General features: G+C 44.2%; 4 protein-coding genes across 7 annotated transcripts; 1 reads left to right on the forward strand and 3 right to left on the reverse strand.

Moving 5' to 3' along the window:
• The first annotated feature begins 49 nt into the window (after positions 1-49).
• On the forward strand, positions 50-3,001 carry Rab8. The gene is made up of 5 exons (XM_064689097.1): positions 50-751; positions 1,796-1,856; positions 1,918-2,122; positions 2,188-2,328; positions 2,400-3,001. The coding sequence occupies exons 1-5, from the start codon at positions 628-630 to the stop codon at positions 2,490-2,492; spliced, it is 624 nt and encodes a 207-aa protein (XP_064545167.1). The 5' UTR covers positions 50-627; the 3' UTR covers positions 2,493-3,001.
• A 631-nt stretch (positions 3,002-3,632) lies between these two features.
• On the reverse strand, positions 3,633-13,858 carry Papss (PAPS synthetase). Of its 3 annotated transcripts, none has more exons than XM_064689093.1 (4): positions 13,543-13,858; positions 7,158-7,272; positions 4,316-5,841; positions 3,633-4,252 (listed from the first exon to the last, which is right to left on the reverse strand). In XM_064689093.1, exons 1-4 carry the CDS (start codon positions 13,582-13,584, stop codon positions 4,046-4,048), a joined length of 1,890 nt encoding a protein of 629 aa, XP_064545163.1. In that variant the 5' UTR covers positions 13,585-13,858; the 3' UTR covers positions 3,633-4,045. The 3 variants fall into 3 exon arrangements, with proteins under 3 accessions (XP_064545163.1, XP_064545161.1, XP_064545162.1); XM_064689091.1 differs by lacking the exon at positions 13,543-13,858 and adding an exon at positions 9,534-9,805; XM_064689092.1 differs by lacking the exon at positions 13,543-13,858 and adding an exon at positions 7,997-8,128.
• A 154-nt stretch (positions 13,859-14,012) lies between these two features.
• kto (kohtalo) lies at positions 14,013-22,431 on the reverse strand. 2 transcript variants are annotated; one of them, XM_064689083.1, is made up of 9 exons: positions 21,724-22,431; positions 18,867-21,651; positions 17,076-18,810; positions 16,627-17,016; positions 16,244-16,558; positions 15,891-16,184; positions 15,507-15,822; positions 14,795-15,447; positions 14,013-14,638 (listed from the first exon to the last, which is right to left on the reverse strand). In XM_064689083.1, the coding sequence occupies exons 1-9, from the start codon at positions 22,334-22,336 to the stop codon at positions 14,102-14,104; spliced, it is 7,638 nt and encodes a 2,545-aa protein (XP_064545153.1). In that variant the 5' UTR covers positions 22,337-22,431; the 3' UTR covers positions 14,013-14,101. The 2 variants fall into 2 exon arrangements, with proteins under 2 accessions (XP_064545153.1, XP_064545152.1); XM_064689082.1 differs by having other exon boundaries at positions 14,013-15,447.
• Positions 22,432-23,129: 698 nt separating this feature from the next.
• Positions 23,130-24,772, reverse strand: LOC135433106 (uncharacterized). Its single transcript, XM_064689065.1, has 3 exons — positions 24,280-24,772; positions 23,531-24,219; positions 23,130-23,469 (listed from the first exon to the last, which is right to left on the reverse strand). Exons 1-3 carry the CDS (start codon positions 24,770-24,772, stop codon positions 23,362-23,364), a joined length of 1,290 nt encoding a protein of 429 aa, XP_064545135.1. The 3' UTR covers positions 23,130-23,361.
• Positions 24,773-24,790: the final 18 nt, after the last annotated feature.

Raw genomic sequence — 24,790 nt, forward strand, 5'->3', positions numbered from 1 at the left:
CGATAAATCGTTTCGTTTTTGTCCTACACAACACTGCGACATACCAATCATTTATTGTTCGGGCGTAATTAGAAAGCAATAATTAAGCGTAATTTTTACGTGTAACCAACAACAACACAGCACACAATTGCATGTGCAGTACGTACAATTGTAAGGCATCGCGCGTCCATTTACTATTGCCATTTAAAGTGCTTAAAACTACGTCGCCATTTTTCAACAAGGCCCGAATCGACACACACACAAAAGAAAACCAGAGTCAGAGCTGAAAAGAGAAAAAACTGTGCGTGGTTGCGTGTGTTTGTTTGTGTCTGCTGTGTGTGGTTACGTCTATGAATTTTTTATACATACCCATAGGTATATATAATAAATACCAACCCGCAGCAGCAGTTATAGTTATAGTAATTTAATCGCCGACATTAGCATAGTGTGTAATAATAATCAAGAACCACTGATTACCAACCACCGCCATATAACAAACGCAACAGCGACGACAGTAGTAGTTATCGACGTGGACGATAACACCAAAAAGGAACAGCATAAGTTAAAGAGCGAAGAGCTGCATCTTTAACGGGATACTGGCACAATAAGAAGCACAACTGTGATTTAATCATACAACAACAGAATACAATGGCCAAAACGTACGACTACCTGTTTAAATTGTTGCTGATCGGTGACTCGGGAGTTGGCAAAACATGCATACTGTTTCGATTCTCAGAGGATGCTTTCAACACGACGTTTATATCTACAATAGGTGAGTATATTATGCATAGCGTTATCAATATTTGTAATCTATGCACAACAGAGAGCTGACAACAACAAGCGCCAGCGATCCAAACATTTCAAAGTGCATGCATCATCAGTCATAGCCCACAGTCTGTCATCCTCAGTAATCAACATCGCGCGCTCTCTCTCTCTCTCTCTCGTTTTTTGCTCTTTCTCGGAAATTTTTTAATTAATTATGACGCCGCCGGGCAGCAATCGCAACCGCACAAACACTCACACACGCACACATATATGCGTATTCAGGTTCATGCTCTCAATCCCGTCTCTTGGCTCAGCTGTAAGCAGCATACACACACACACATGCATACAAATATGTGACTCATTTTGTATGCTCTTTTCTTGCTCTCAGTAATGCTATTTGTCATATTTTTTGTTGTTGTTGTTGTGCTGCGGACAAGGACGTGGTTCAAAAGGGAATAGCGACTAGACGAAACGAAAAAAGTAGTGACCAATCTAAGATATTGATAAATGCGTACAAATAGAAATGACAGCAACCATTCAAAAATACTTATCATAGAAGTTTTGATAACTAAGAATGCCTGATAAATACCGATCTAGGTGCATGTTCAACCCAATGTCATTGCACCCCATTCTACTGTTATTCAAGACTCACTTCATTTGCCTTCAAGTTCCCGGCTGATAAGCATTCGATTCACAGTAATGCTAAGATGGGTTCCATCAGTTTGAAGCAACATTGAGACACAACCCACACATATGTACATGGCACGAGCTCAGCAATTTGTCTATTTTTATATTTGGCACATTTCCCTGCACTAATTCCAATTTGGGTTATTTACTTAACGACGCCAACGTCTCGATTCAGTTGCGTATTTTCATCTGATGGCTCTGCGCTCTCTTTTGTCTCTTGCTCTATGCACATATACACAGGAGGAGCACGATAATTAGTCGCTAGCACAGGGGACCCCAGCTGCCAAAAATGATTTAGATTAATTTGTGGTTGTCTATGCTTATCACGTGTCTCCTCTCTTCTCTCTTCACGATTTTTTCGCAGGTATCGATTTTAAAATTAGAACGATTGAATTGGATAACAAGAAAATCAAATTGCAAATATGGTAAGTTATCAATTAAAACTGTTGAATATCGAATATGAATAATAAGATAAAACCATTTCAGGGACACTGCTGGCCAGGAGCGCTTTCGGACGATCACTACGGCATATTACAGAGGTGCCATGGGGATAATGCTGGTGTATGACATTACACAGGAGAAATCCTTTGAGAACATCAAAAATTGGATTCGAAATATCGAAGAGAATGCCGCCGCCGATGTTGAGAAAATGCTACTGGGCAATAAATGCGAACTGAACGATAAGCGACAGGTGAATGCCAAAAACAGTACAATGAAATCTTTAAACTTAAATTGCGATTTCTTTGTGCTATGCAGGTTTCAAAGGAACGTGGGGAACAACTGGCCATTGAGTATGGCATCAAATTCATGGAGACCTCCGCGAAAGCAAGCATTAATGTTGAAGAAGCTTTCCTCACGCTCGCCAGTGATATCAAAGCGAAAACGGAAAAGCGAATGGTAAGTGAATATATCCGATCCATTCACTGTTCATATGATTTGTTACAATTTGATCTTTCTCGTTTTGGTAGGAGGCGAACAACCCACCCAAGGGCGGTCATCAGCTGAAACTAACAGAGATTCGAACAAAGGACAGTTGGCTGTCCAGGTGCAGTCTGCTTTGACGTGGCAATGTGCGTGTGGCACTGATGCGGTATGGTGGTAATGATTATGATAATGTATGTGGTAGTAGTTTTCTTAACTCCTGTTAAGTCCCAACAACCAAGCGAGCAAACACCCCTGAATATGCAAGATAATGAAATAATATATAATTATAATAATATAAAAAAGTTCAGTTATAAAATTGTATATGCAATCGAGACATGTCTACAAGGTGTACGAAATATGCATATATTTATACATATATACATTCAATATTCATTTAATGTTAAAAACAAAATAACACACACGTCAACATTGTGAATTGCGAAAACTGAATATGAACGAAAAGAAACCATACAACCCGCCCAGCCCTGCCCTCCGCTCCGTTCCATTACAGAGTTTTCTATTTTCATTTTTAATGTATAATTTATAAATTTTCTGTAGCAAGAAATTAGCAGCCATGGTTGTTCACGATTTGTAAACCAATGACAAAATAATGAATTAGAAAATAAATATATGTATTTATATTTTATATATTTTTTTATATCGTTTGCTCTTCATTTATGCTCAGTTCTAATTATTTAATTTAATTGCTTCTACTTGTTCGTAGAACCCCTTGCATAGCCCTTAATCAGTTCGCAGAACGCAATCTAGACTCAGACGCACAATTTTATATATCGGTCCACTTAGATAATGCAAGTTCTAACTGTTGCGGGTGCTTAATAACATATACCACGGGGCGTTGTCAATAAACAGGCCGTTAATCTCTAATGAATATAATTAACATTTTGCGTGCGTAAAGGGAAAGTATAATAAACGATATGAGCATATGCAATACGAATAACAAATAAAATAAAAAAACAAAAAAAAAGAAAGAAATGCCGAGCAGTTAAAATACATATTGTGAAATTAATTGGTAACTAAATCGAAATGCATATTTGATATTAATTAATTAATTATGTATGTAATTGTAATATTAATTATTAAACGTATACAATTTTATAAAATAAATCATGTGCAAGAAAGCATTATTTATTATGTATTTACATTTCGAGTTCATCCAAAATGGACAGATCTGTTAGATTATACTATCCATATCCATAGCGTCCCTACTTACCTTTTATTCATTGCAGAATATCCAAGATAAAATATCTGAGTTGAGCTAAAATTAAGATAGTCATTTATTAAATGCATATATTTTAAAAATGCGCTTCATTACGTTGAAATCAGTACAGAAACCGATCAATTTTTTGCTTAAAAATAACATGAAATTGGACAACTTAAATGTAAATACAATTAATTGTTGGATTAGAACAATGTAGCTGAACAAAACACACACTTTCACATGTACACACACATAGATTAGGATACGTTTACATAATTTGACTCGAGACAGGGATTAGGATATGCGTCTCAGATACATACAAATTACTTGAACAACAAACACATTATATACAAATATGTGAATCGTGTGAAAACATAGGACGTGAAGGATATATATATATATATATATAGCTAAGCGAATTGCACTAATTGTTGTGCGGAACTGCCCTCCGTTGCATCAACGGGCTGTCGGTTACGCCTGCGGCAGATTTTGATAGTAGGTGGCGAGTATTTTCCAAGCCTGCGGCTCCATAAAGCCGTTGGGCGGACTGGCGCCGGTTTTAGCTAGTGTGCGCATTTTGGTGCCCGAAATGAACTCAAAGTCGTCCTTGCGTTGCGGCTCAAAGAAGGCCATGCGGCTGGCAGTCTTATCATAGGCGGCCACACGGAAGGGAAGTATCTAAATTGAATATGGATTATGTTTATGGAGTTAAATTTACAATTATTTTAGATAATCACCCACCTCCATGCTGTCCAATCCTTGGGCCATTTTCAGTACACGTGCGCCGTGAGTTGCATCGTAGAGATTGCCATCGGGATAGGCCTGCTTGTCCGGATGCGGCATGCCAGCTGGATCGCGTCCCACAATATAAAAGTTGGCGCCCGCATTCATGCGCGCCTTGGCATGCCACTGCACTTCCGTTGGACCAGCGTACATCATGGGCGATGGGAATATGGCCAGAACGGTGTCTTCGCGTCGCAGTACGCCCGCATCGAGCACGGCCTGATGCTGTGCCATGCGCACCTGCAGCGGCACATCATCGTCCTTGGTCCAGCCGCCAAGTGGATGGAGCAGCAGCACCGGCTGCTTGAAGCCGCGCTCCAGCAGCTGCCGCTTGGTGTCCTGCATCAGCAGCGCGTGACCGTTGTGAATGGGATTGCGCAGCTGAAAGGCAAAAATGGCATCCGCATTGAGCTCCTTGAACCGGCAGCGCAGCTCATTGGGCGTCAGCCGATACTGATCGAGTCCATCCTTCCAGCGTATGCGCTCGATGACCGCCAGCTCGCCACCGACCAGATACTCGCCGGACTCGTACACCTGTTTGCTATACGGATGATTCGGATTGCTCGTACCAAACTGACGTGCCAGACGCTCCTCCTTGCGCTGGTAATAGAACTCAGGGCGACGCAAAATGGCTACCGATTCACCCTCATGCTGCAACGTCAGGGCTGCCACGCCCTCCAGGCGCTGTTTGTCCGCCGCAGTGGCGCTCAGTACAATGGGCACCGAGTGGTTCTCGCGATAGGAAACGTCCAAGCCACTTTGCAGCGTGTTGAAATGCAGCGTCTGCAGATACTCGTCCTCGCGCATGAAGCCGCGCAGTGGATATGCCCAGCCCTCGGACAGCACCTGCACCCATTGCAGCTCCACTGTGCTAATTGACAGAGCTGGCAGCGACTCGGCCTCCTTACGCAGGGCCTGCACTTCGCTGGCCTCGCTCGGATACAGCTCTGGCAGCAGATCGACATCCCGCAGAGAGCGCGGTATGATGCCCTCCTGCTCCAGCAGGGCGACCAGCTTTTGCGTTGACTCGCGCACCGTGCAGTCATCCGTGCTGACCACCAATTCCGGATGCTGCGGCCGCTCATATTCCTGCGTGATGCCCGTGAAGCCCTTGATGACGCCCTCGCGCGCCTTTTTGTACAGACCCTTGACATCTCGTGTCTCGCACACGGACAACGGTGTATCCACGAAAATCTCGTAGAACTTGAGGCCGGCATCCTTATGTATCTTGCGCGCCATCTCGCGATCGTCCGCAAATGGCGACACAAAGCTGCAGATGGAGACGACGCCGCTGTCCGCAAACAGTTTGGCCACCTCACCCACGCGTCGTATATTCTCCTCGCGATCGGCGGGCGTAAAGCCCAGATTCTTGTTCAGGCCGGTGCGTATATTGTCGCCATCCAGTCCATAAGCGGGTATGCCCCTAGAGACCAGATACGCCTCCAGCTCAAAGGCAATCGATGTTTTGCCCGCGCCACTGAGACCTGCAAAACAAGCCAAAGAGTACAATTCGAATTAAACAACATCTTTGTATATAGTAGATAGAAAGGTCGGTCGTTATCATTTTCTATATCGTCGAATTGCCATTTAACGAACTCTTTCGCGAGATATTGTATACTAGCGGGTTTTATCTCAAAGATCGTTAAAAATGAGTTTGAAACCGATCGGACGGTAAACAAAAAACTTTCAAACAATCGTTTTCCGCCAATTTTCCATTGTTGGGGGTGAAATTTCCCAAATCGCTAAAACACGGATTCATTAAGTTCTTATGTACAGTTTTGAAAAGATTATTTAAGCAAATTGGATAAAACCTAAAACTGTCCCCAAAAAATCTTTAAATAGCATTTTTTCCGAGGAAGCTTGGACTTGAAACCACACTTGCGGGTGGAATTTCCCAGAACCTTCATTACATGAGGTAACTCCAGTGAAAATTCCTAGCTTCCTAGCTCTTACGGATTGGGCCTGTGCGTTGATCAATCAGTCAGTCAGTCATGAATATTGTAGAGTTTTCTAGATTGGAGGCAACTTATACTACTTTTATATTTCTCGTGCTCAAATTATAATATCTTTAAATCATCTTGAAATTGGAAGTCTGGAAATTGCATAGCAACCAAACATTTGTATCAGTTATTCAGGAATACGTTTCCATAATGTTAGACAGATGGGAGATATGTCTGTATACTTGAAAACTCTTAACAAGTTGTTCTAATTAATATATTTATTTAAGTGTAAATATGAGTGTAAAATTGAGTTGTCTCATAAATTACGAAAATGACATGACCCAGGTGCAAGAGCATTAAATCTTCGGTAGTTTTATTTAAGACACCTCATAAGCTCAACAATATTCTTGAGTATAATATCTTAAGTTTTCATTAAAGTTCTTATATGAATATCTTTAAATCATCTTTGAAATTGAAAGTCTGAAAATTGCATGACAACCAAACATTTTTTGGATTTCCATAATGTGAGACAGATGGGAGATATGTCTGTATACTTAAGAACTCTTAACAAGTTGTTTAAATAAATATATTTATTTAAGTGTAAATCTTTTGAAAATTGAGTTGTGTCTTAAAGCACGAATATGACATGAGCCAGGTGCAAAGAGCATTAAATCTTCTTTAAATTAACAAACCCCAAAAGCTCAACAATATTCTTGAGTATAATGTCTTAAGTTTTTATTAACGTTCTTATAGTATGTATCTCCTTGTCTATTTCTGTCGATGATATGGTACGTTCTCTTTCCTAATTCTTCTCTGTCTCTATTTGCCAACCGATCAGAGTTTTGAAAGGTTTTGCTCACCTGTTAGCCAGACGGTGCAGCCTCTAAAGCCGCGGCACAGGCCCAGGTTTCTGCCGCGCGTCTCCCGGGTGACATGATGCTTCTGTTCGGTCACATTCGTTGCGACCTGGAGGCACTGCAAAAGAGCGAATGAGAATTAGTTATATGCTTTCACATAAGCACGTATTTGGCTGCGGGCTTTTATTTCCCAAAAAATTAACATAAATTAATATTCATGCCGCCTCCGGCTGGGTCGTTTTGACCCTAAGGCGGCGTTGCGGCCATTCAATTCGCTGAATCTGCACAGTTTGTTGACCCTTTCTTTAGACGGGCAAGCGGCCAACTCGTGTGTGAAAAATCGCAAATGTTCTTGCGCTGAGGGAATATGAGATAATGATACCACATATACATATGTGCTCCAATAGATAGATGGGCTCACATCAGACCAGAGGCAGAAATAGAGTCAAATGCAAAAGAAATACATCTGCCTGCGATCTGATTGCGACTTCATTATTCATTATTATTAATAACTACTTCACACTGACAAAGGATAAATGGGGCACAAGGAAGTTGTTAATTGTTAGCCAAGTCCAGATTTATTCATCAGGAACTTCTTGGGGCAATTCCTGGATCGAAACCCTGAAATTGATTATCAGCAGAAGACACAGCGAAGTTTCGAATTCGTTTGCCTTCTACAGGGTAAACAATTGTCGAGCTTTATTTGCACGCGATTCTAGATCGTTTCTAGCCAATTAATTTGGGTCAAGGAACACTTCAACACTTGATTTCAGATCACAAAGCACTTTGAACGTTCCATGGCCTAGAATGGATTGCGCATGCGCAGATCTCTCAGGTCGTACCCTTCGCTTGATGTGTGGATAGAAGCCGATGGGCGGATTGGGCATGGTTGTACGGCTTCTTTTCTTTATTTAAGATTCAATTATAATCTTTTGTGCACTTTTTGTATTGTTATTTGTCGCGCTTGAAGAACTTAAAAGGCAACAAATTTGAATTATTGTCGAGCAGCGAACTGATTCCCGTGTTAAATGCACGCAACGAGCGCTGAAGGCGAACTGAAAGTTTCAATAATATTTACCGTGTTATATTGCGGCCCGACCGAAACTGAGAGATCGGAAGCTATTCAGAGAGACAGAGAGAGAGAGAGAGAGAGAGACAAGCCGAACAGCTCTTTACGCTCGGCTTGGTTCCATCTGGTTTTCAGATCGGTTTTCTATCTGCCAAGCCACGCACCGTGCATGTATTTTTATATTATTATTATAATAATTATTATTATGAAAGAAATGCCAGTGTGGATAATCTTTGGGCTGTTTACATTCTTTCCGCTGATTGTCTGCTTAATTATTCAGAAAACATTTTAAAAACAAGACAAGCAGTTCCCAACTTGGCAGATACCCTTAACCCAGGCATTTTAGCTCCCTCCCTTTCTAACACACGCCTCAAGCTGTGCATCGTCTTCCCTCAGCCCCAAACTTTGGGAAATACTTTCTCGAGTAACTCGACTGTATATTGTCTGATCATTATGAAATTTTCCGATCATAAATGTCTCATGCAAATGTGGGTAGATCTTAATGCCCAAGACTCTACCTCCAAAATTACAGGTTTTTTTTCTTGCGAGGAGAAGTATTCAAAAAGTGACATTTAACTGATGTAAGATATTCTACCCGTCAAATATTGTGCCTCTAGCTTTTGCAAGCTCCGAGATCTGTTTAAAAAACAAGATGTCGACATCAATGTTGATCGATTTTGTGGGTTCAAAATTCCACATATCTAGTTCTTTAAGTTGCCAAGATAGACGTTACAAACATTTACATTCAACTGTTATACCCCTTTTGCCTAATTGCAATGGGTCATGGTACACAAATAATGCTAGCAATTTTAATGTAAACAATGTTTTCTAGTCAATAATATACAAATACCAAATTTCTCCCCATAAAAATTATGTTAGTCATTCAAATTGTTTAAAGTGCTAAGCTCTAAGCGGTAAGGACTGTCTAAGAGATACCCTGTAAACAGTTTAAAGTAACGTTTAATAAAAATACTTATTTGTTTTCCACTTTGTTCTAAATTTTATTCAAATTTAATTTACTGACAGATATTTATTATATCCCGCTATATGTTTTTTTGGTTAACAGTTCTCACTTATTTATACATTGAATAAAAGGAACTCTGTTAAAGATATATCATATGAAAAGTATTTGCTTTGCGTGCTTCTACTAAACAATCTAACCCTTATATATATATCTTCCAAAAGCAACTTAAACGAAATTCTTGACGGGGAACTCAAGTCAAGTACAGCTGAATAAATCAATGTCATGACCTATTCAACCGGATTTCGGCACGAAATACAAATTGTTTACATATTTTTAAGAAACTTACCAAATCACTGCACTTTTCATGATTTAACAGACAACATTTGCTATTGTTATTGTTATTGTTATGGGCCGCTTGAAGCAAATTGGCGCGTTTGGTAAACATTTTCCGTAGAGTCTTAAGCAAATATCGCACAAAAAGAAAGCGCAACACAGCAGACACTAAACAGACAACGAGTCTCTGATAATTAAACAAGTGAGAGTTTTCGACGAGACCGAGACCGAGCGAAAATATATGTATAAAAACAAACTAAAAACCCGCTGAACTTTCTCGACGAAGCTCACAACTGCAACTGATATTTCTTGGCTGTGCCGTGGGTTAAATGCAGCCGAGTCTGGGACTCCGAGGTTGGAGACTGACGCCGTGGGACAGTGGGACAATAACTTGTTGCCCAGCTATTGGCACGAAAAGGAATTACAGCGACTCGTAACAGTTTATGACAGAACAAATAACATTAAATGTGATTTAATAAAGATTATTTTCCCCAGCATTTTCATTTGTGCAGAGAGTGTAAAGCAATAAACAAATAAAAATAAATATATCTTAGAGAGCAAAGATTTGGCATGAATAAATACATATATAGAGATTTTCCTTTCTACAAATTATAAAGTTTGTCTTAGATTTTTATACCCTGAACCCAGTGAAAATGGGAAAAAATTGTATTATGTATTTGTGCAAATGTATGTAACAGGCGGAAGGATGCATCTCCGACCCCATAAAGTATATATATTCTTGATCAGCATCAACAGCCGAGTCGATCTAGCCATGTCCGTCTGTCTGTCCGTATGTATGAACGCAAGGATCTCAGAACCTATAAGAGCTAGAGACTTGAAATTTTAGCTGTAGGTCCTCCTAGTCCCTGCGCAGATCGAGTTTGTTTCCGATATTCGATAGAGTTTCCAAGTAATCGATAACAAAAATCAAAAAATCACGAAATCATGTTTTTAGAGCTAGATTCACCAAATATGACATGTAGCTTCTAGAGTAGTATATATATATCAAGTATCTTTTATTTTATACCTATCACATGTTGGAAGAAGAGGGTTGAGGGTATCCCCTAGTCGGGAGCTCCCGACTAGAATCTGTTACTTGTTAAAAGAAGGAAATGCTGAAGTCAAATCCCAAGCTGGATAGAGCTTAGTGATATTTTTTTAATATTTTTTTTCTGGCCGACTACAGTTATTTTTTTTTTACTATTTCCACGGTAATATTTCCAAGTTAGATTTATTGTTTTACACTATAATCTACCGGCACGTTGTAGTAATTACAATATAAAAAAGAGCACCATTAGCACTCGTGCAAAGACTGCATGAATTGCAGAAAAATACTTCAAGTTCATGTTTAAACATATTTGATTTTCAAATTTAGCAAACCATGTAATTGCCTTTAAGTTTATCTTAATTGTGTAAGTTACTTGGTGTGAATAATTAACTAACAAAATCATAAAACAAATGATGTAAAGCTATTATATAAAACGCAGTCATATTGCAGATCCGACTACAACATGCCCTGGAATAAATGTAACAAGAAGAAAGAGCTTTGGAGTGCTTGGAAAACTAGTTTTCGAAAGTTTTCTAAGATTTTGCTGTGCTAGGAATTGTAATTGTTGAGTTTTTAAAGTCAAAAACAAAGTGTATCTGTATGATATGATAGTTCAATTCGGATGATTACGAAATACGTGCTGCCTACAGAAAAGAGACCAATCTGATGCATTTTTCTTTTACTAAAATATCTTTTGTACATTTATTTTCGTTCATATATTAGTCACAACTCTTTGGCATTAACCTGAAGCCTGAAACGGACAGATGGACAAAGCTTAATAACGCGGGAAACTGTGCAGATCGAGAATATATTTATAAACTTTTAATTAATTGTTTGGCTGGCTTGAGGTCAAAAGTAAAAAAAAAGAGACAAAAATTAAGGATGGAGGACGTGTAAAAGTGCAGCCGAAATATATTGGTGATATTTCAAACAAATTTGCATTTTTTTTCTTCTTTTTTGTCTTGAATTAAAACCCCGGACGTCGAGTCAGCCAAACAAATAACTATAACATGGAAAGGTCGCCAAATCCGGCATTTTAAATAATATTGCCCGCAATGAATAGTTCTGTGCTGCACTTATTCGCATATGTTCACAGAGTATCTTCAAGTTGCTTGGCAAATATGAAGATAATCGTTGTCTAAATAAAGATATGAGTTGGCACTTTATCCGGCACTAAATAAGAAGCAGAACTAACAGGGGAATGCAATTGTTTGTCTCACAAGTGTAAGTGAATATTAAATGCTTGTTAAACTAAAGCCGCGACCCAAATGTGATGACAAAACAATTGTTGGTTATATATAACCAAGCTAACAGCAATTAACAAGATTTGCGGGCCAACATACTACGGTGGTCATTCAACCTATAACTGAATCTGGCCGTTGACCAAGTTTTCAACTAACAGCAACAACAACAACAACAACAGCAGAGACAAGAGCTCGAATTGCGACTGAAGTGCGACAGAGATACAAGTATTTCAGGTTGTTTACCATTCGTTAGGATGGCCCAAAATATACACAAAGCTAGGCGTCTACCAATATACATACTTTCTTTTTAATTTCAAGTAGTTTTAGCCGACAGCAATAACTGTGTGTGCGTGTGTGTGCAATAAAAAACAAGTGTACAAGCACTGACAAAAAATAACAGTTGATTGCATATTGCATAAGATTTAACATAACGTTTACCTTATCTGTAGAGCAATAAACTGGCGTCAAATGGACTGCAGATGGGAAAATTCCCTTGGAAATAATTGTCGAACTGATATTATCTATAAACTGTCCCGACTGACAAATTGGTGATCAACGCACAGCCCAAGTATAGCTGAGATTTGTACTATAGTTACCTTATGTGATGTAAGTGTTGAATCTTTTGGAAATTTGACTCAAAAGTGTTAAAAAGTCGCGAAAAACGGTTGCGTGAAATTCGATTAATATGATCCATTCGATAAATATTTTGAACATCCTTAATGAACATCCTTAATACTTAATTTAAAATTGCCCGTTGCACTGAAAATATTGCAAGCCGTAGATATTTTCGAATGCAAGATGCGGGCTAAATTTGATTTTTAGCCAAAATTGCCACAAATCTGTCTTAGTTACCAACATATTTGTTTATTCATGTGGACAAAAAGCCAAACAATTTGTGAGTCTTTTGTATATTAATTAACGCAATAGAAATTCATTTTTGTTTTTCTATTTATTTGTTGATATCTGAGAATGATAATATTGACAGCATATGATCTATACAAAAATCGACCCAGGATATATTTTAAGAAATTTGTCTTCCTTCCGTCCAGGTATTGTCCATATGTTATTGAGGAAAAATTTGTTTCGGCCCAAAGAAAATATTTTTTTCGGTTCCACGTTATTTCGATTCGGCTAAGGTACTTTTATTTTGCAAAGTCGACAACTTATTAGCTACACACGACATGTTTACGATTGTAATAAATTTATTTAAATATGCAAAATAATTTTGTAATTTCCAAGTCTCGACCCGTTTTGAATACTGTAATTAAACTGCCTGATAAGCAATTTTCATGGCATGGCCTTTGCGTAGTTTTATTTATATTATATTCTTATCAATTTGGGCCACATTTATACACTACATTCAGTTGTTGTTGTTGTTAGATACCAAATACATACAGAGGCACTGCAAACGCAGTTAGCTGACCCTCTCAGCCACAATTTTGATACAAAATGGGTATTACGTGTTTTTTTGTTAATAATAACGCGGAAAGTGTTTAGCAACGTTCTGGATCATTTACGCCAACAGCTGTTTAATAATAATGAGTTTTAACTGACAAACACACACAACACACCCGCTCTCAACTGACAGCTTTTTAAATAAACTTTTCCCCATTTAAATGACTCGGGAGGGGGGAGGGGGGTGGATTTCGTGACCGAGTCACCGACTCTATTTCCTTGGCACAGTTGTACAAATACAGCGCAGAGCTGACAAATGTGGCGCAAATACTTACCGTCTTTTGACGTTTTTTGCTGTGCTCAGGTGCTTCATTCATGGCTTGTGCTGGCAGTTAACAATAAAACGTCCACCTGCTTAACTAATGCAAACAATACTGATGTGGCCAGTGTAAAACGGCAAGCCGATTGGGTTTTTCTCTTATGCTAAACGTAAAAATTCGCTGATCAATGAATGAAATGTTTGCAGTTGATGAATAACGATTGGCTGTTTTGTTTTAGCCAATTGCCTCGTAAGTGTTGACTTAATTGTAGGAACTAATTGTATTGCACTATTTAACTTTAAACTATAACTAATTATAATTAAGCTCCTAAAGCTGCCATTAAATTTGGTCTTTTTAAGCACGCACGCACACACATATACTAACACGCACACAGCCGCGAACAGCTGTTTCCAGTTACTCAGTTATCGATTGCAATGTTATCGTTTGTTGCATAGAGTTGGCAGCACCGCGCGCTGCATTCGAAATTTAAAAATAGAAGAATTATTTATTGCATTTAGCATTGATAAATAATCGTACACAAGTGCATGCTTTACAAAAACTAGAATACTCTTAACTAATAGGGTGGCGGCTGATGTGGGTACTGCTGCTGCTGTCCCATCATGTTCGGCTGATTTGTCATCTGTCGCTGGAGCTGTGCCACCAGATTGGGAGTTTGCTGCTGATTCATGCTCTGCTGTTGCTGGACCATGCCGCCGCCGCCGCCAGCACCTGCACCGCCGCCAGCTTGTGGTCCACCGCCCATTCCTCCACCGGCCATGCCCTGCATTTGCATCATTTGCTGGTGTCGGAGCTGCTGCTGGAATTGTTGCTGGGCAGGCAATACACCCGGTTTGCCGCCACCCGTAGTCTGCTGGCGTGCATAGGGTGGCACCTGGCCAACGCCCACGCCCACACCACCTGGTCCAGGACCCATCATGTTGGTCATGGTCACATTCGGCGCCTGGTTCATATATTGGCCACGATTTCCGGCCATCATACCGCCAGGCACTCCGCGCTGTTGCTGCTGCTGTTGTTGTTGCTGCTGTTGCTGCTGCTGCGCAACAACTGCTGCTGCCATAAAGTCGGGATTGTTGCGTTGCGCCTGCTGCATCTGAGGATTGAAATTGTTCATTAGACCGGCTTGCTGTTGCTGCTGCTGATTTGGCGCCATGCCCACGCCCACACCGCCTCCGCCGCCGCCTTGCTGCTGCATGCCTTGCTGCTGTTGCTGCTGCTGATACTGATTTTGGAAATTTTGAAACTGCACCTGCTGTTGCTGCTGGATCATGCCCTGCTGTGGCATACCGCCCATGCCCATGTTCGGATTATTGCCACCAGCGCCAACGCCCACGCCGACACCGACACCAACACCGCCATTGCCACCTGCTCCACCTCCCTGCATCATTGGATTGGCGTTTGGATTGACCATGCCCACCATGCCTTGTGCCATCTGCTGCTGCTGCAACATCGGGTTCTGCGGCATGCCCTGACCAACCATATTCATGCCACCCATCTGACTTGGCGCCATAGCGCGCATGTTGCCACGCATGAACTGTTGTTGTTGCTGTTGTGCTTGCTGTTGCTGCTGCTGCAACTGCTGCTGATTGGGATTCATTTGCTGCTGTTGCTGCACATTTGGCTGCTGCTGCTGCATGGCATTAAAGGCGGCTGCAGCCTGCGGATTTTGTTGTGCATTCATTTGCTGTTGCTGCTGTTGCTGCTGCCGCAATTGCTGTGCATTAATTTGCTGCTGCTGGGGCCCTTGTTGCTGCTGTGCCTGTTGCTGCTGCTGCAAGGGATTAAAGCCACCAGGCGGCTGTTGCTGCTGCTGTTGGAATGAGCCAGGCTGCCGCTGGCGCAGCATCTGTGACAATGCTTGCTTGGAGTTGCTATTTAGCGGTGGCCGCTCAATACGATTCACTACAATCACAAATATTTGTTAATTCCTGAAGTCTGGGGAGGATTGTGGAATAACCTACTTTGCATGTTCTGCTGATGCTGATACTGATTGTGATACTGCTGCGGTTGCTGTTGCTGCTGCTGGGGCGTATTGTGCCATTGCTGTTGCTGCTGCTGCTGGCCGGGCATGCCCTGTGGGCCACCGGGTCCGGGACCCTGCATAAAGTTCATCTGTGCATTCGGTTGGCCATTTCCGCCCACGTTAAGCTGCTGCTGCATTTGATTCGGCGCCATTTGTTGCATTTGCTGCTGCTGCTGTTGTTGCTGCTGCTGCTGCTGCATCAGGGCAGTCTGCTGCTGCATCATGGCATTGGGCCCAAACTGTTGCATGTTCATCTGCATTGGGGAAAGGGTATCATTAGTCGCTAGTCGCTAGGCTTTAGTTGATGTTAGTTGCCTCGTACCTGCATATTCATGGGCATCTGCCCCATCTGGTTAGGCTGCATTTGCTGCTGCATGTGCTGTTGCTGTTGCATTTGCTGTTGCTGCTGCTGCTGCTGCACATTTGGCGGCTGCTGCGGCTGCGGCGCCAATTGTGGCTGCTGCTGTTGCGTGTTGACCACTGGTGGCGTCTTTGGATTTTTCGGCTTGCGTTTTCGGGTTGTTGTGCCTTTGCCACGTCCACGTCCAGTGCCAACCACAGCGCTTGGCGACTGATCCACCGACGAGGGCGTATCGGCCTTCATCATTTCATCCTTCTACAAAGTGTACGTTGAGAGGATTACTTTTTAGGATGAATGCAACTCCATCAACTTACGATGCAAATCTTCTCCGGAACTGGCTCAATATCCTCCGGCGGGAGCGGCAATGGCTCATAATAATAGCTACTGGGTTTGACCAGACTGTGCGTATGGTATTTGAGATTACGGTGTGCTTCCTCGTAGGTGAGCGGCTTGCGTTCCAGCTTGACGGCACCAAACCACACCCACGAGAGCGGCGCTGGATTCTTGTGACCCTCGAGAATGTCCCACACGCTGATGCGCTGTTTATCCGAAATGCGCAGCTGCTTTTTATCCATGTCACAAATCTTATTACCCTTCGTGTCCATTCCTGCATGCTCGCAGGCTATGACCTGAAAAAAGGATTAGGTAGATTTTCAAGAATCTGTCAAGGTCGACGCTTCGCTGAGTCTCAACAAACCTCTGTGGGCTGCTTGTAAAGCGGCAACAGTTGCCTTATGACGCGTATCGAAGCGTTATTCTTCTCGCCGATTTCCTTCTTGAGTTTCTTCATCAGGTTAAGATAGAGCTTCTTGTTTTCATCTCGCTCCGATTGGCTATCGGAGACAAGCGTCGAGTGTACCAGAGTGGCCAGCATGTCCACGACAGTGGTAAAGAGCTCCCGATTACAACTCAGATCAACGACACCCTGGCAAACCAGCTGCGCGAGCAGAATGGCCCAGTCTGTGGTTGGCGTGCTGTTCTTTTGGATGGCATCAAACATGCCACCCACCAGCGAGAAGCGCAGCTGCAGTGCATCGAGAATCTCCTCGCGTGCCTGCGGCTCGTCGATGCCGCCAATCGTGTCAAGCTATCAATTGGAATCAACAATTAGCATTGAATACAGAAAGGATTACAGCAAGCATTTACCTCAGCGAAGGACTGCAGGCACTGGGAGAGCTGGGAGTAGAGTGAGACGAGCAGATTCTCCTTGTACTCATCCTGACCCTTCAGGCAGGTGAGTATAAGTCCCAGGAAGGGCTGATAGTTGAGCGGCATCTTCTTGTTGCGTGCCGTAATGCTTCCACCGCCGCCGTAGCTGTTGCTGCTGTGACAGCTGTTGCTCTTCTCGCGCTCATCGCCACTTCCGGAGCTATTGCAATCGGACTTGGGCACCTTGGAAAAGTAGTTCATGCTCTCGAGCACTTGGCCTGCCACGCGCAAGATACGCCCCTGTACAGCTGGTGTAAGCTTTGCAATGAGCGGTGCCACCAGCCATGTGGAGGGCTTAGGCTTGTGCGTCATTTTCAGTGCGCCCGGCAACGTGACCTCTTCCATGTGGAAGACATCAATGGCCGCTCGGGCCACCGTATCCAGCCAAACATTGAGCTCCGTATTGTTGCTGAGCGATGTGTTGTTGCTCAGCGACTGGCGATACATGAGCTGCAAGTCCAGCCAGGAAATGCGCAGCGTCCATTGATCCAGGTGCTCCAGAATGCGCACTATCATCGAACGCTGATCCAGCTCTGAAATAATATTGAACTCAGCTTCCGGATAGCAAATCATGTGCAGCACACGTTGCGCCTGTTTGGCGGTCAGCATTTCGTCAATAATCATATCGCATAGTTGTTCCGCATTCTTCAAGCAGCGCTCCAGCACATGCTCCTGGGCACAAATCTGCTTGAGCACGGCCTGTGCAAACTCCAGCAATGAGATTTGCTCGTTGCCCGCTAAGCTGCTGCCCGTTGCCTGCTGCAGCGACTCGTGTTCACTGCCCAGGCTGCCAAGCTGCAGGTCGCTGGTGCCCAGTATCTGGCTGAGATCCGCCGGTCGCTGCTCGTTGCTCTTGGGCGTGCTGCCCGGATGGACGGGCGTATTGAAGCCGCTGCGTTTACCGCTGCCAAAGGCGCTGCAACTACTCGACGAGCCCAAGCCGCTGGAGGCCAGCGGCGTCTTCAGCGCCGCGTTGTCCACCACAATGAGTATGGCCTTCAGAACAGCCAGCACCGCCGCTATCGGTATGGTCTTGTGTGCGCCCACCAGCAGATGACGATCGCAGCTAAGACGTATGCTAAAGTCGCTGCCCACAGCATGCAGCGGATTCGGCGATGTGCTGACCGAGTACATGCCCGGCTGTGGTATTTCCAGGGTCTTGAACAACTTCAGCACCAGATGACATGTGAGCCGTGCGCCCGCCTCCGCATCCACGCTCAGCTCACCGCCGCCGCTAACCGAACGCGCCAGCGTCGGCAGCGCAAATTTGCTAACGAAATCCGCCAACGAGAAGCAATGCCGCGCCACCAGAATGCACACGAAGACGGCCAGTGCATTGTGCGTTTTGCCCTGACCAATGTCCACCTGACCGCCGAGATGCGGATAGCGCGGGCTTTTGCTGCCGCTGCACAGGCTCTGCAATGCCGCAATCCACTCTTCGGAGAGCACATTGCAGCTGGCTGTTAGCTCTGCGCAGGCGAGCGCCACATCGTTTAGCCGCTCGTTGTCCGTCTCCCGGCAGACGGCAATTACGGCATTGGAAACAAAACTGTACACATTCGCTGGGGATTCATGGAGTTGGCGCAGCCAGTGCGACTCGAGCTTGCCGCCACGTCGCGGCGCCACAAACAGCTCCTGCAGCAGCTGTGGATTGTAGGCCTGGGGTGTTATGCTGTAAGAAAACACTTGTTAAATTTGTACAACTCGTTAATGCCCTCACCCACTCACCTGAGCTGCTCGGGCGTATTAAAGATATCCTTAAAACGCTTGATGCAGTTCAACTGTTGATAATATTCAGCTGCCTGCTCCTTGCCCTGCAGCAGTATGCAGGACTCGTGCAGATCGCTGAGGTAGGCGAGTATACAACGTTCCGCGGAGCTGCATTCGCTGGGATCGCTCACATGGCGTATGGTGCGACACAGTCCCTCAAAAACGGAGACCGTCTGCTCCGGCGACAGCAACAGGCAGCTGTGATACCGTCGCAGTATGCTGACGATGTAGAGGGCCAGGGAGGTGGTGTAGCCACGCACCATGTTGGACTTCTTTAGCTGCAGCTGGTGCTCCACCTCAGGCAGCTCCTTTAGCAAGTGATCGCACAGCTCGAGCAGACTGTAAATGTTGAGCGCCAGCTCCATTAAATCGAACAAAAAGGCCACATGCTCCTGCACGGGCAAATAGTTGTTGCTGCCCAAGGCAAAGCCGTTCAGCTGCTCCAGCACATTGGCCGCACACTGGGCGGTCACCACATGCTGATCGAAGTAGGCCATGTGCTGGCATTTGGCTGTGGTCGCCTCAAAGTTGAACTCATTGCGCGAATGTTTCTTCACCTTGCCGCCCTCCGCCACATCGATGCTGAATTTCTTGGTGAAGAGTTTGCCAATCTCTTTGGACATCTTCTTAACCGCATGCTTCTTTTCGTCGCGCTCCTTGCCCACACCAAAGAGCAGTATGTAGCGTTGATTGCTCTCGCTGCTGTAACTGGACATACTGGGATCATCCTGGGGTATGGGAAAGTGCTTCGTGTATACATAGTGCCTGGATATGCTGACGCCAGAGGCAGGCGTATCAACGCCGCCGTCACCATCACCGGGCGCACCAATCTTGGGACTGTCGGGCGCCTCGTGCTGTTGGCCCTTTTCCTTAATGTTCTGCACCAGTTTATCAAGATCGTCGTCCACATTGGAGTCATCGAACTCGTTGTGTTTGAAATCAATGCCAATGCCCGAGCCAAAGCCATCGTCGTCGAATCCGTGGCTTGCTGCGCTGCTATTGGGCGGCGGAGGCGCTGGTGGCGGTGGCGAACTTTTCGCTGTCGTCTTGTGCACCAGCATCGATTCCAGCAGCAGATCCCCACGCGATATCAACGTGTGCATGTACGCATTATGCGAGAAGACATCGTGCCGTATGAGCGCGCTGAAAAGCTGCACTAAATTGGTAAATTCTGTGCGTTGCTGGGCGCTGCTGTTGTGCTCATCCAGGACGGGAGCATCGTGGTCCAGAAAGTGCATTAGAACATGTTGAAAGACGGGAAGGCCATCGATTATGCCCGCACCAGATGCCAGCGAATCCTTGTCCTCCTTATCGCCGCATAGATCTGCTGGTGTGCTGGTCACATCGATTTGACGCTTGTCCAGCAATATGGCCACCACAATGGCCCGATGCTCGCCCCAACGCTGGCTAGACACCGCCCACTCGCAGAGTATGCGCACCGTGTCCGCATCCTGCTTGGGCTCATATGGAGCGCGCTGCTGTTGTTGCTGCTGCTGTGAATCCTCCTCGGGGCGGCGCAGTTGCGCTGGTTGTGGTGGAAATATGTGAGTGTAGAGCGTGTCAATTGAATTGCACTGATCCATGCGCTCAAAGCAGTGAGTGTCCAGATGATCCAACGTGGCCAGCACATTGGTGTAATGATTCTTTCCCGCGCTCAGCCACTTGGATGCGAACCAGCGCTGTTCCGCGTGCTGGGTACGCAACACAATATCCGCCTCGGCGGCACGCAATTGCTTGCGTAGCTCATGGTTGGTACGTGGACAACGTGAAGGCATTGGCAGCACCGAGGGCGCCAGCGGCAAATGATCAAGGGGACTTCCCACCAGGGATGAGGGGGCACGATGTGCAGCTATGCCGCTCCACACCAACGCCGTCGGGCACTCGATTGTAATCACCTGAAGAATGGTGCTCAAATATAGCACTATGTCACGATGATGCGGACAGTTCATATAGTCATGCAGCGCCTGCTCATATGGATCAATCGTTGGCTGTTGTTGCTGCTGCTGCTCCTCGGGCGCATCAAGCTCCATAGCCTGGGACTTGATTAGGGCCTGCTGTTGTTGTTGCTGCTGCTGCTGTTCAACGGCCGCATTGAGCAGTTGAGCCAGCTTTTTTGCCACCAGATTGGCCATTTTACGGCACAAACGCTCCGACTGCACAAAGTCGTGCATATACTGCAGCGCAAAGCTGAGAACCAGCTTCTTAAGCGGTTCATCAAAGCTGGTTTGCGTACGCATCTTATCCAGCAGATCCAGTATCCAGTTAAGAAACTCCTGGCGATCCAACAATGACTCCTCGTACATATACTTGCTCAACTGATGGCAATACTTCCAGTATTTCAACGCATTGCGACTATCCTCGAACTGACTGCCAATGCCCGATATGCTTGAGCCTGGCGGCACTGCACCTGCGTTTGCTCCCGTTGCGCTAACGACTGCTGAGCCGCCCAGCGTAGCCAGAGCTGTGCCCGGTGTTGCAGCAGCGCCGGCCACAGCGCCACCAGCTGCAGCACTGCCAACAGCACCTGGCTGGCCATTGGCTGGACTATGTATGGGCGGCAGCGGACTGGACATGCTGGGCACCGGTATCACATTAGGCGTGGCGTTGCCCACAGTGCTGGTATTGTTGCTGGTGTTATTGTTGTTGCCGCTGCTGTTGGCGCTGCCATTACTGTTGCTACTGGTGCTGCTAGCGGTGGATGAGCTGCTGCTGCCATTGGCTTGCATTCCATTCTTATCGTGCGCTGAGCAAGCATTACGAGAAGAAAAATTAGAGATGCCTTTTTTTTCGAAAATAAAAACATTCTTTTACTTACACTGCTGATAGTATTCTTGCAGCTTGGGCAACAGCTCCTTCATGAACTTGATCATATTACCTGTCCATTCGGCTGCCGGGTCATAGATGCTGCGCTTCTTGTTCTTCGACTCGGTAAAGCTGAGCGTATACGCTGCGCTTAGTTTTATAAACCAGGTGGCTCGCTGCATATTGACCTGGTTCTCGCACAGCGTTATAAATATTTCCTCTTTCTTGTTGAAGGAGGGTGCACGTTTGGCCAGACTAAGCAGTGGCTTGTTGCCGGCCAAGTCCTTGAACCAAGCATCCACTGTACATTTGCGACGCGGCGATACCGGCCAAAAGTTGTCTTTACAATTAATTTGCTGCTTTTTTCGCACGGTATCCTGCAACGTCATCAGCTCCTCTTTTTTGGCCAGAACGCCGCTAAAGAACGCGCTCACCTTGCTAGCGTTTACATTTGATGTGTGCGCCGTGCCAAATTCATCAGAAAGCGGCGGCGTCGTTGTAAAGCCATGTTTCACATTTGTGGGCGTCAGTTCGTCCTCGCGCTGCTTGGCGTCTTGCGGATATATATCCGGCGGCCCCAGGCGTGTACGCTTCAGCGGCCGCTTCTCCTGCAGCAACGAGAGCATCGTTGCAGCCTTTCAAATGTGTTTTTACACAATTATTTTGCAAATTTCTTTGCAATTTTCACTATGGTCAGACACAACAAACAACACGAAAACAAAAATACATATCGATATCGGCAATCGATAACATTGTTCCATTTACTCTTTACAACACTTAAAATCATAGAGATGAGCGAAATACAATTTTAATCGTGTTATAAATAAAGAAATAATTTATGTGCTGACTGCCGGTGATCAAACATGAATGAATGCATGTGTGTGTATGTATATGTATGTTTGTATGCATGTATGTATAGATATTTTGATATGTCCATATGCATGCACGCATACATGAATGTTGTCTTTTACTTGCCGCTGCGCTGCAAAATCAAAAAATAACGTTTTTAAATTAAGCCCTCCTCCGCGATTCTCACGAATTCAAGTAGGACTTGTAGGTTTTAGTGCTTTGGTGGTAAGTGAAGTATATAATTTTGTTGGTTGTATGCATGCATAAATCTTATAATATATGTATGTATACAAGTATGTACATAGTACGTACGTGTGAATATACATATGTATATATGTACATATGAATGTATGTTTATACATATGTATGGATTTATGTACATATGAGTGTATGTATGTACATATTTGTGCACATGTGTATGTATGTATGTACCTATGCATTTATGTATGTACATATGTATGTACTAATTACTTACGTATATATAAAAATACATATATGTGCATGCGTATAGCGACCAATATCCGATAATCACATATCTAATTTTGGGAACCCGCAATATTTACAAAAGAGTTCTTTTGATTAAGACGATTACAAAATGTATTCAATATATTTAAAAAGTAAGCCTCAATATTTAGAATAAAATACTAGCACTTAGTGTAATATAACAGAATGGAAAATATTTTAAATACTCTTATAAAAATCTGAGTATATAATTTGGTATACAAACAGCATATTGTATGCCCTTATGCGAATATGCATAATGATGTGTATAAACTTTTTTGAGTCCTCGAACTTCCACTGCTTACCGATCGAATTCGGGCTCATCATTATAAAAATGTTCAGTGGAATGCATGCCTTGGCTGCACTCAAAGTGTAGGATCAGCAACTGGGAGGCAAAGTCGGCTGGTAGCTAAAATATATTCACGTTTAATCAGAATGCTACTCGCTTTAATGCAATGTCAGCTACTCACTCTGTCTATTATATCGTGCCTGATATCGGTGGCCGCCGCGTACATTATCAACGGTTGATGAGTACGTCGCTTGGCTAATATGTCGAGCAAGTCCACAATGAAGGCATCAGTTATGCCCAGGCAATAGCAGATGTTCAGATAGCGCAGCTGTTCATTATTACGAATTAGTTTAAGGAGCTCCGATTCGCCAATGTCTCGGGCACATTGCAGTGAGAGACACTCCAGCTGAGTCAGATTCGCTAGATGATAGACGCAGCGATCGTTGCGTGGCTTGCACACAAGCCATTTCAGGGTTTTGATGGCGCCAATGCGTTCCGCCTGTTCCTCGTCGATCCATTGCTTGCGATGCAGTATTAGAAATTCCAAATTCGAAGCGCACTGGCTACTTAAAGTTTTGAACAAACGAGTTTTCTGATTATCTGGACAATAAACATGAAGATATCGCAAGTTTGGAAACATCGACAAGGCTGTAAGGTCTGCGTCGCTGTCCTGAAAGCAGAGCTTCTCTATCTGGCGACAATTGATAGCCAATTGCTTTAGCGTGTTCGTGGTCAGAAATTTCTTGGCATTGCGCAGCTGCAGTATGCGCAGGCTCCTTAGGGATTTAGTAATAGCAATGAAGTCAGAAGCCGTCACCTCGTCGTACATTTGCAGTTCCTGTAAGTTGGTAAAGTGTCGCAGCTCTTGTACTACCGTGAAAACAACAAACATTAAAGCTTAAGTAAATAAATAACTTTAACTCTACGTACATTCCCGCCGTTCGAAACATTCCAAGCCCAGATATTGTATGTTGGGCAAGCGCAGCTTCATGCATTTGATCAGATCTGTACTGGTGCATTTGTAATTACGCACATACACCTTCCTTAGCGTGGTCAGTTGTAGCAGAAAGGGCTGCGCCTTGGACACTGTCGCGTTGCGCAGCGTGATGCTCTCCAAGCGGATGCAAAATCTGGAGACAAGGGGCAGCACCTGCAGCGGATGGTCGTCGTCACGGTAGCAGGTTAACCTTTTGACATTGGAACCGCACATCCATAAAAAGGCGCGCCAATTGTCCAAATTTCGTAGCTTAATGTCGCTGTCAACTATTTCTTCAAATCGCTTGCGATGCAGGTAAGCGAATGCATCGCGAAATCGGCGACAGCAAAGTGCCAAATTGACCTGGTCCTCTAAATTGTGCAGCAACTTGAATATCAACAGCAAGCATTGAAAATTGAGGTCCGAGAAGTCGGTTGTGCGCGCCATGGTGGTTTATGTAGCGCC

This window comes from Drosophila montana, unplaced genomic scaffold (genome assembly GCF_035044405.1).
Source record: "Drosophila montana isolate Dmon_TW-CO22-7 unplaced genomic scaffold, ASM3504440v1 contig_3217_1, whole genome shotgun sequence".
Lineage (NCBI taxonomy): Eukaryota > Metazoa > Arthropoda > Insecta > Diptera > Drosophilidae > Drosophila > Drosophila montana.

Coding starts and splice junctions, on each gene's coding strand:
- kto (XM_064689082.1), bottom strand. CDS start 22,336: ATGCTCTCGTTGCTGCAGGAGAAGCGGCCGCTGAAGCGTACACGCCTG. Junction 21,652..21,723: donor GCAAGAATACTATCAGCAGT/GTAAGTAAAAGA, acceptor ATGCTTGCTCAG/CGCACGATAAGAATGGAATG. Junction 16,185..16,243: donor TTCCGGAGAAGATTTGCATC/GTAAGTTGATGG, acceptor TACACTTTGTAG/AAGGATGAAATGATGAAGGC.
- LOC135433106 (XM_064689065.1), bottom strand. CDS start 24,772: ATGGCGCGCACAACCGACTTCTCGGACCTCAATTTTCAATGCTTGCTG. Junction 24,220..24,279: donor ATGTTTCGAACGGCGGGAAT/GTACGTAGAGTT, acceptor TTTTCACGGTAG/TACAAGAGCTGCGACACTTT. Junction 23,470..23,530: donor GGCACGATATAATAGACAGA/GTGAGTAGCTGA, acceptor AATATATTTTAG/CTACCAGCCGACTTTGCCTC.
- Papss (XM_064689091.1), bottom strand. CDS start 9,632: ATGTTTACCAAACGCGCCAATTTGCTTCAAGCGGCCCATAACAATAAC. Junction 7,273..9,533: donor ATGAAAAGTGCAGTGATTTG/GTAAGTTTCTTA, acceptor GCTCTTTTGCAG/TGCCTCCAGGTCGCAACGAA. Junction 4,253..4,315: donor AAGGATTGGACAGCATGGAG/GTGGGTGATTAT, acceptor TATTCAATTTAG/ATACTTCCCTTCCGTGTGGC.
- Rab8 (XM_064689097.1), top strand. CDS start 628: ATGGCCAAAACGTACGACTACCTGTTTAAATTGTTGCTGATCGGTGAC. Junction 752..1,795: donor GACGTTTATATCTACAATAG/GTGAGTATATTA, acceptor ATTTTTTCGCAG/GTATCGATTTTAAAATTAGA. Junction 2,329..2,399: donor CGAAAACGGAAAAGCGAATG/GTAAGTGAATAT, acceptor TCGTTTTGGTAG/GAGGCGAACAACCCACCCAA.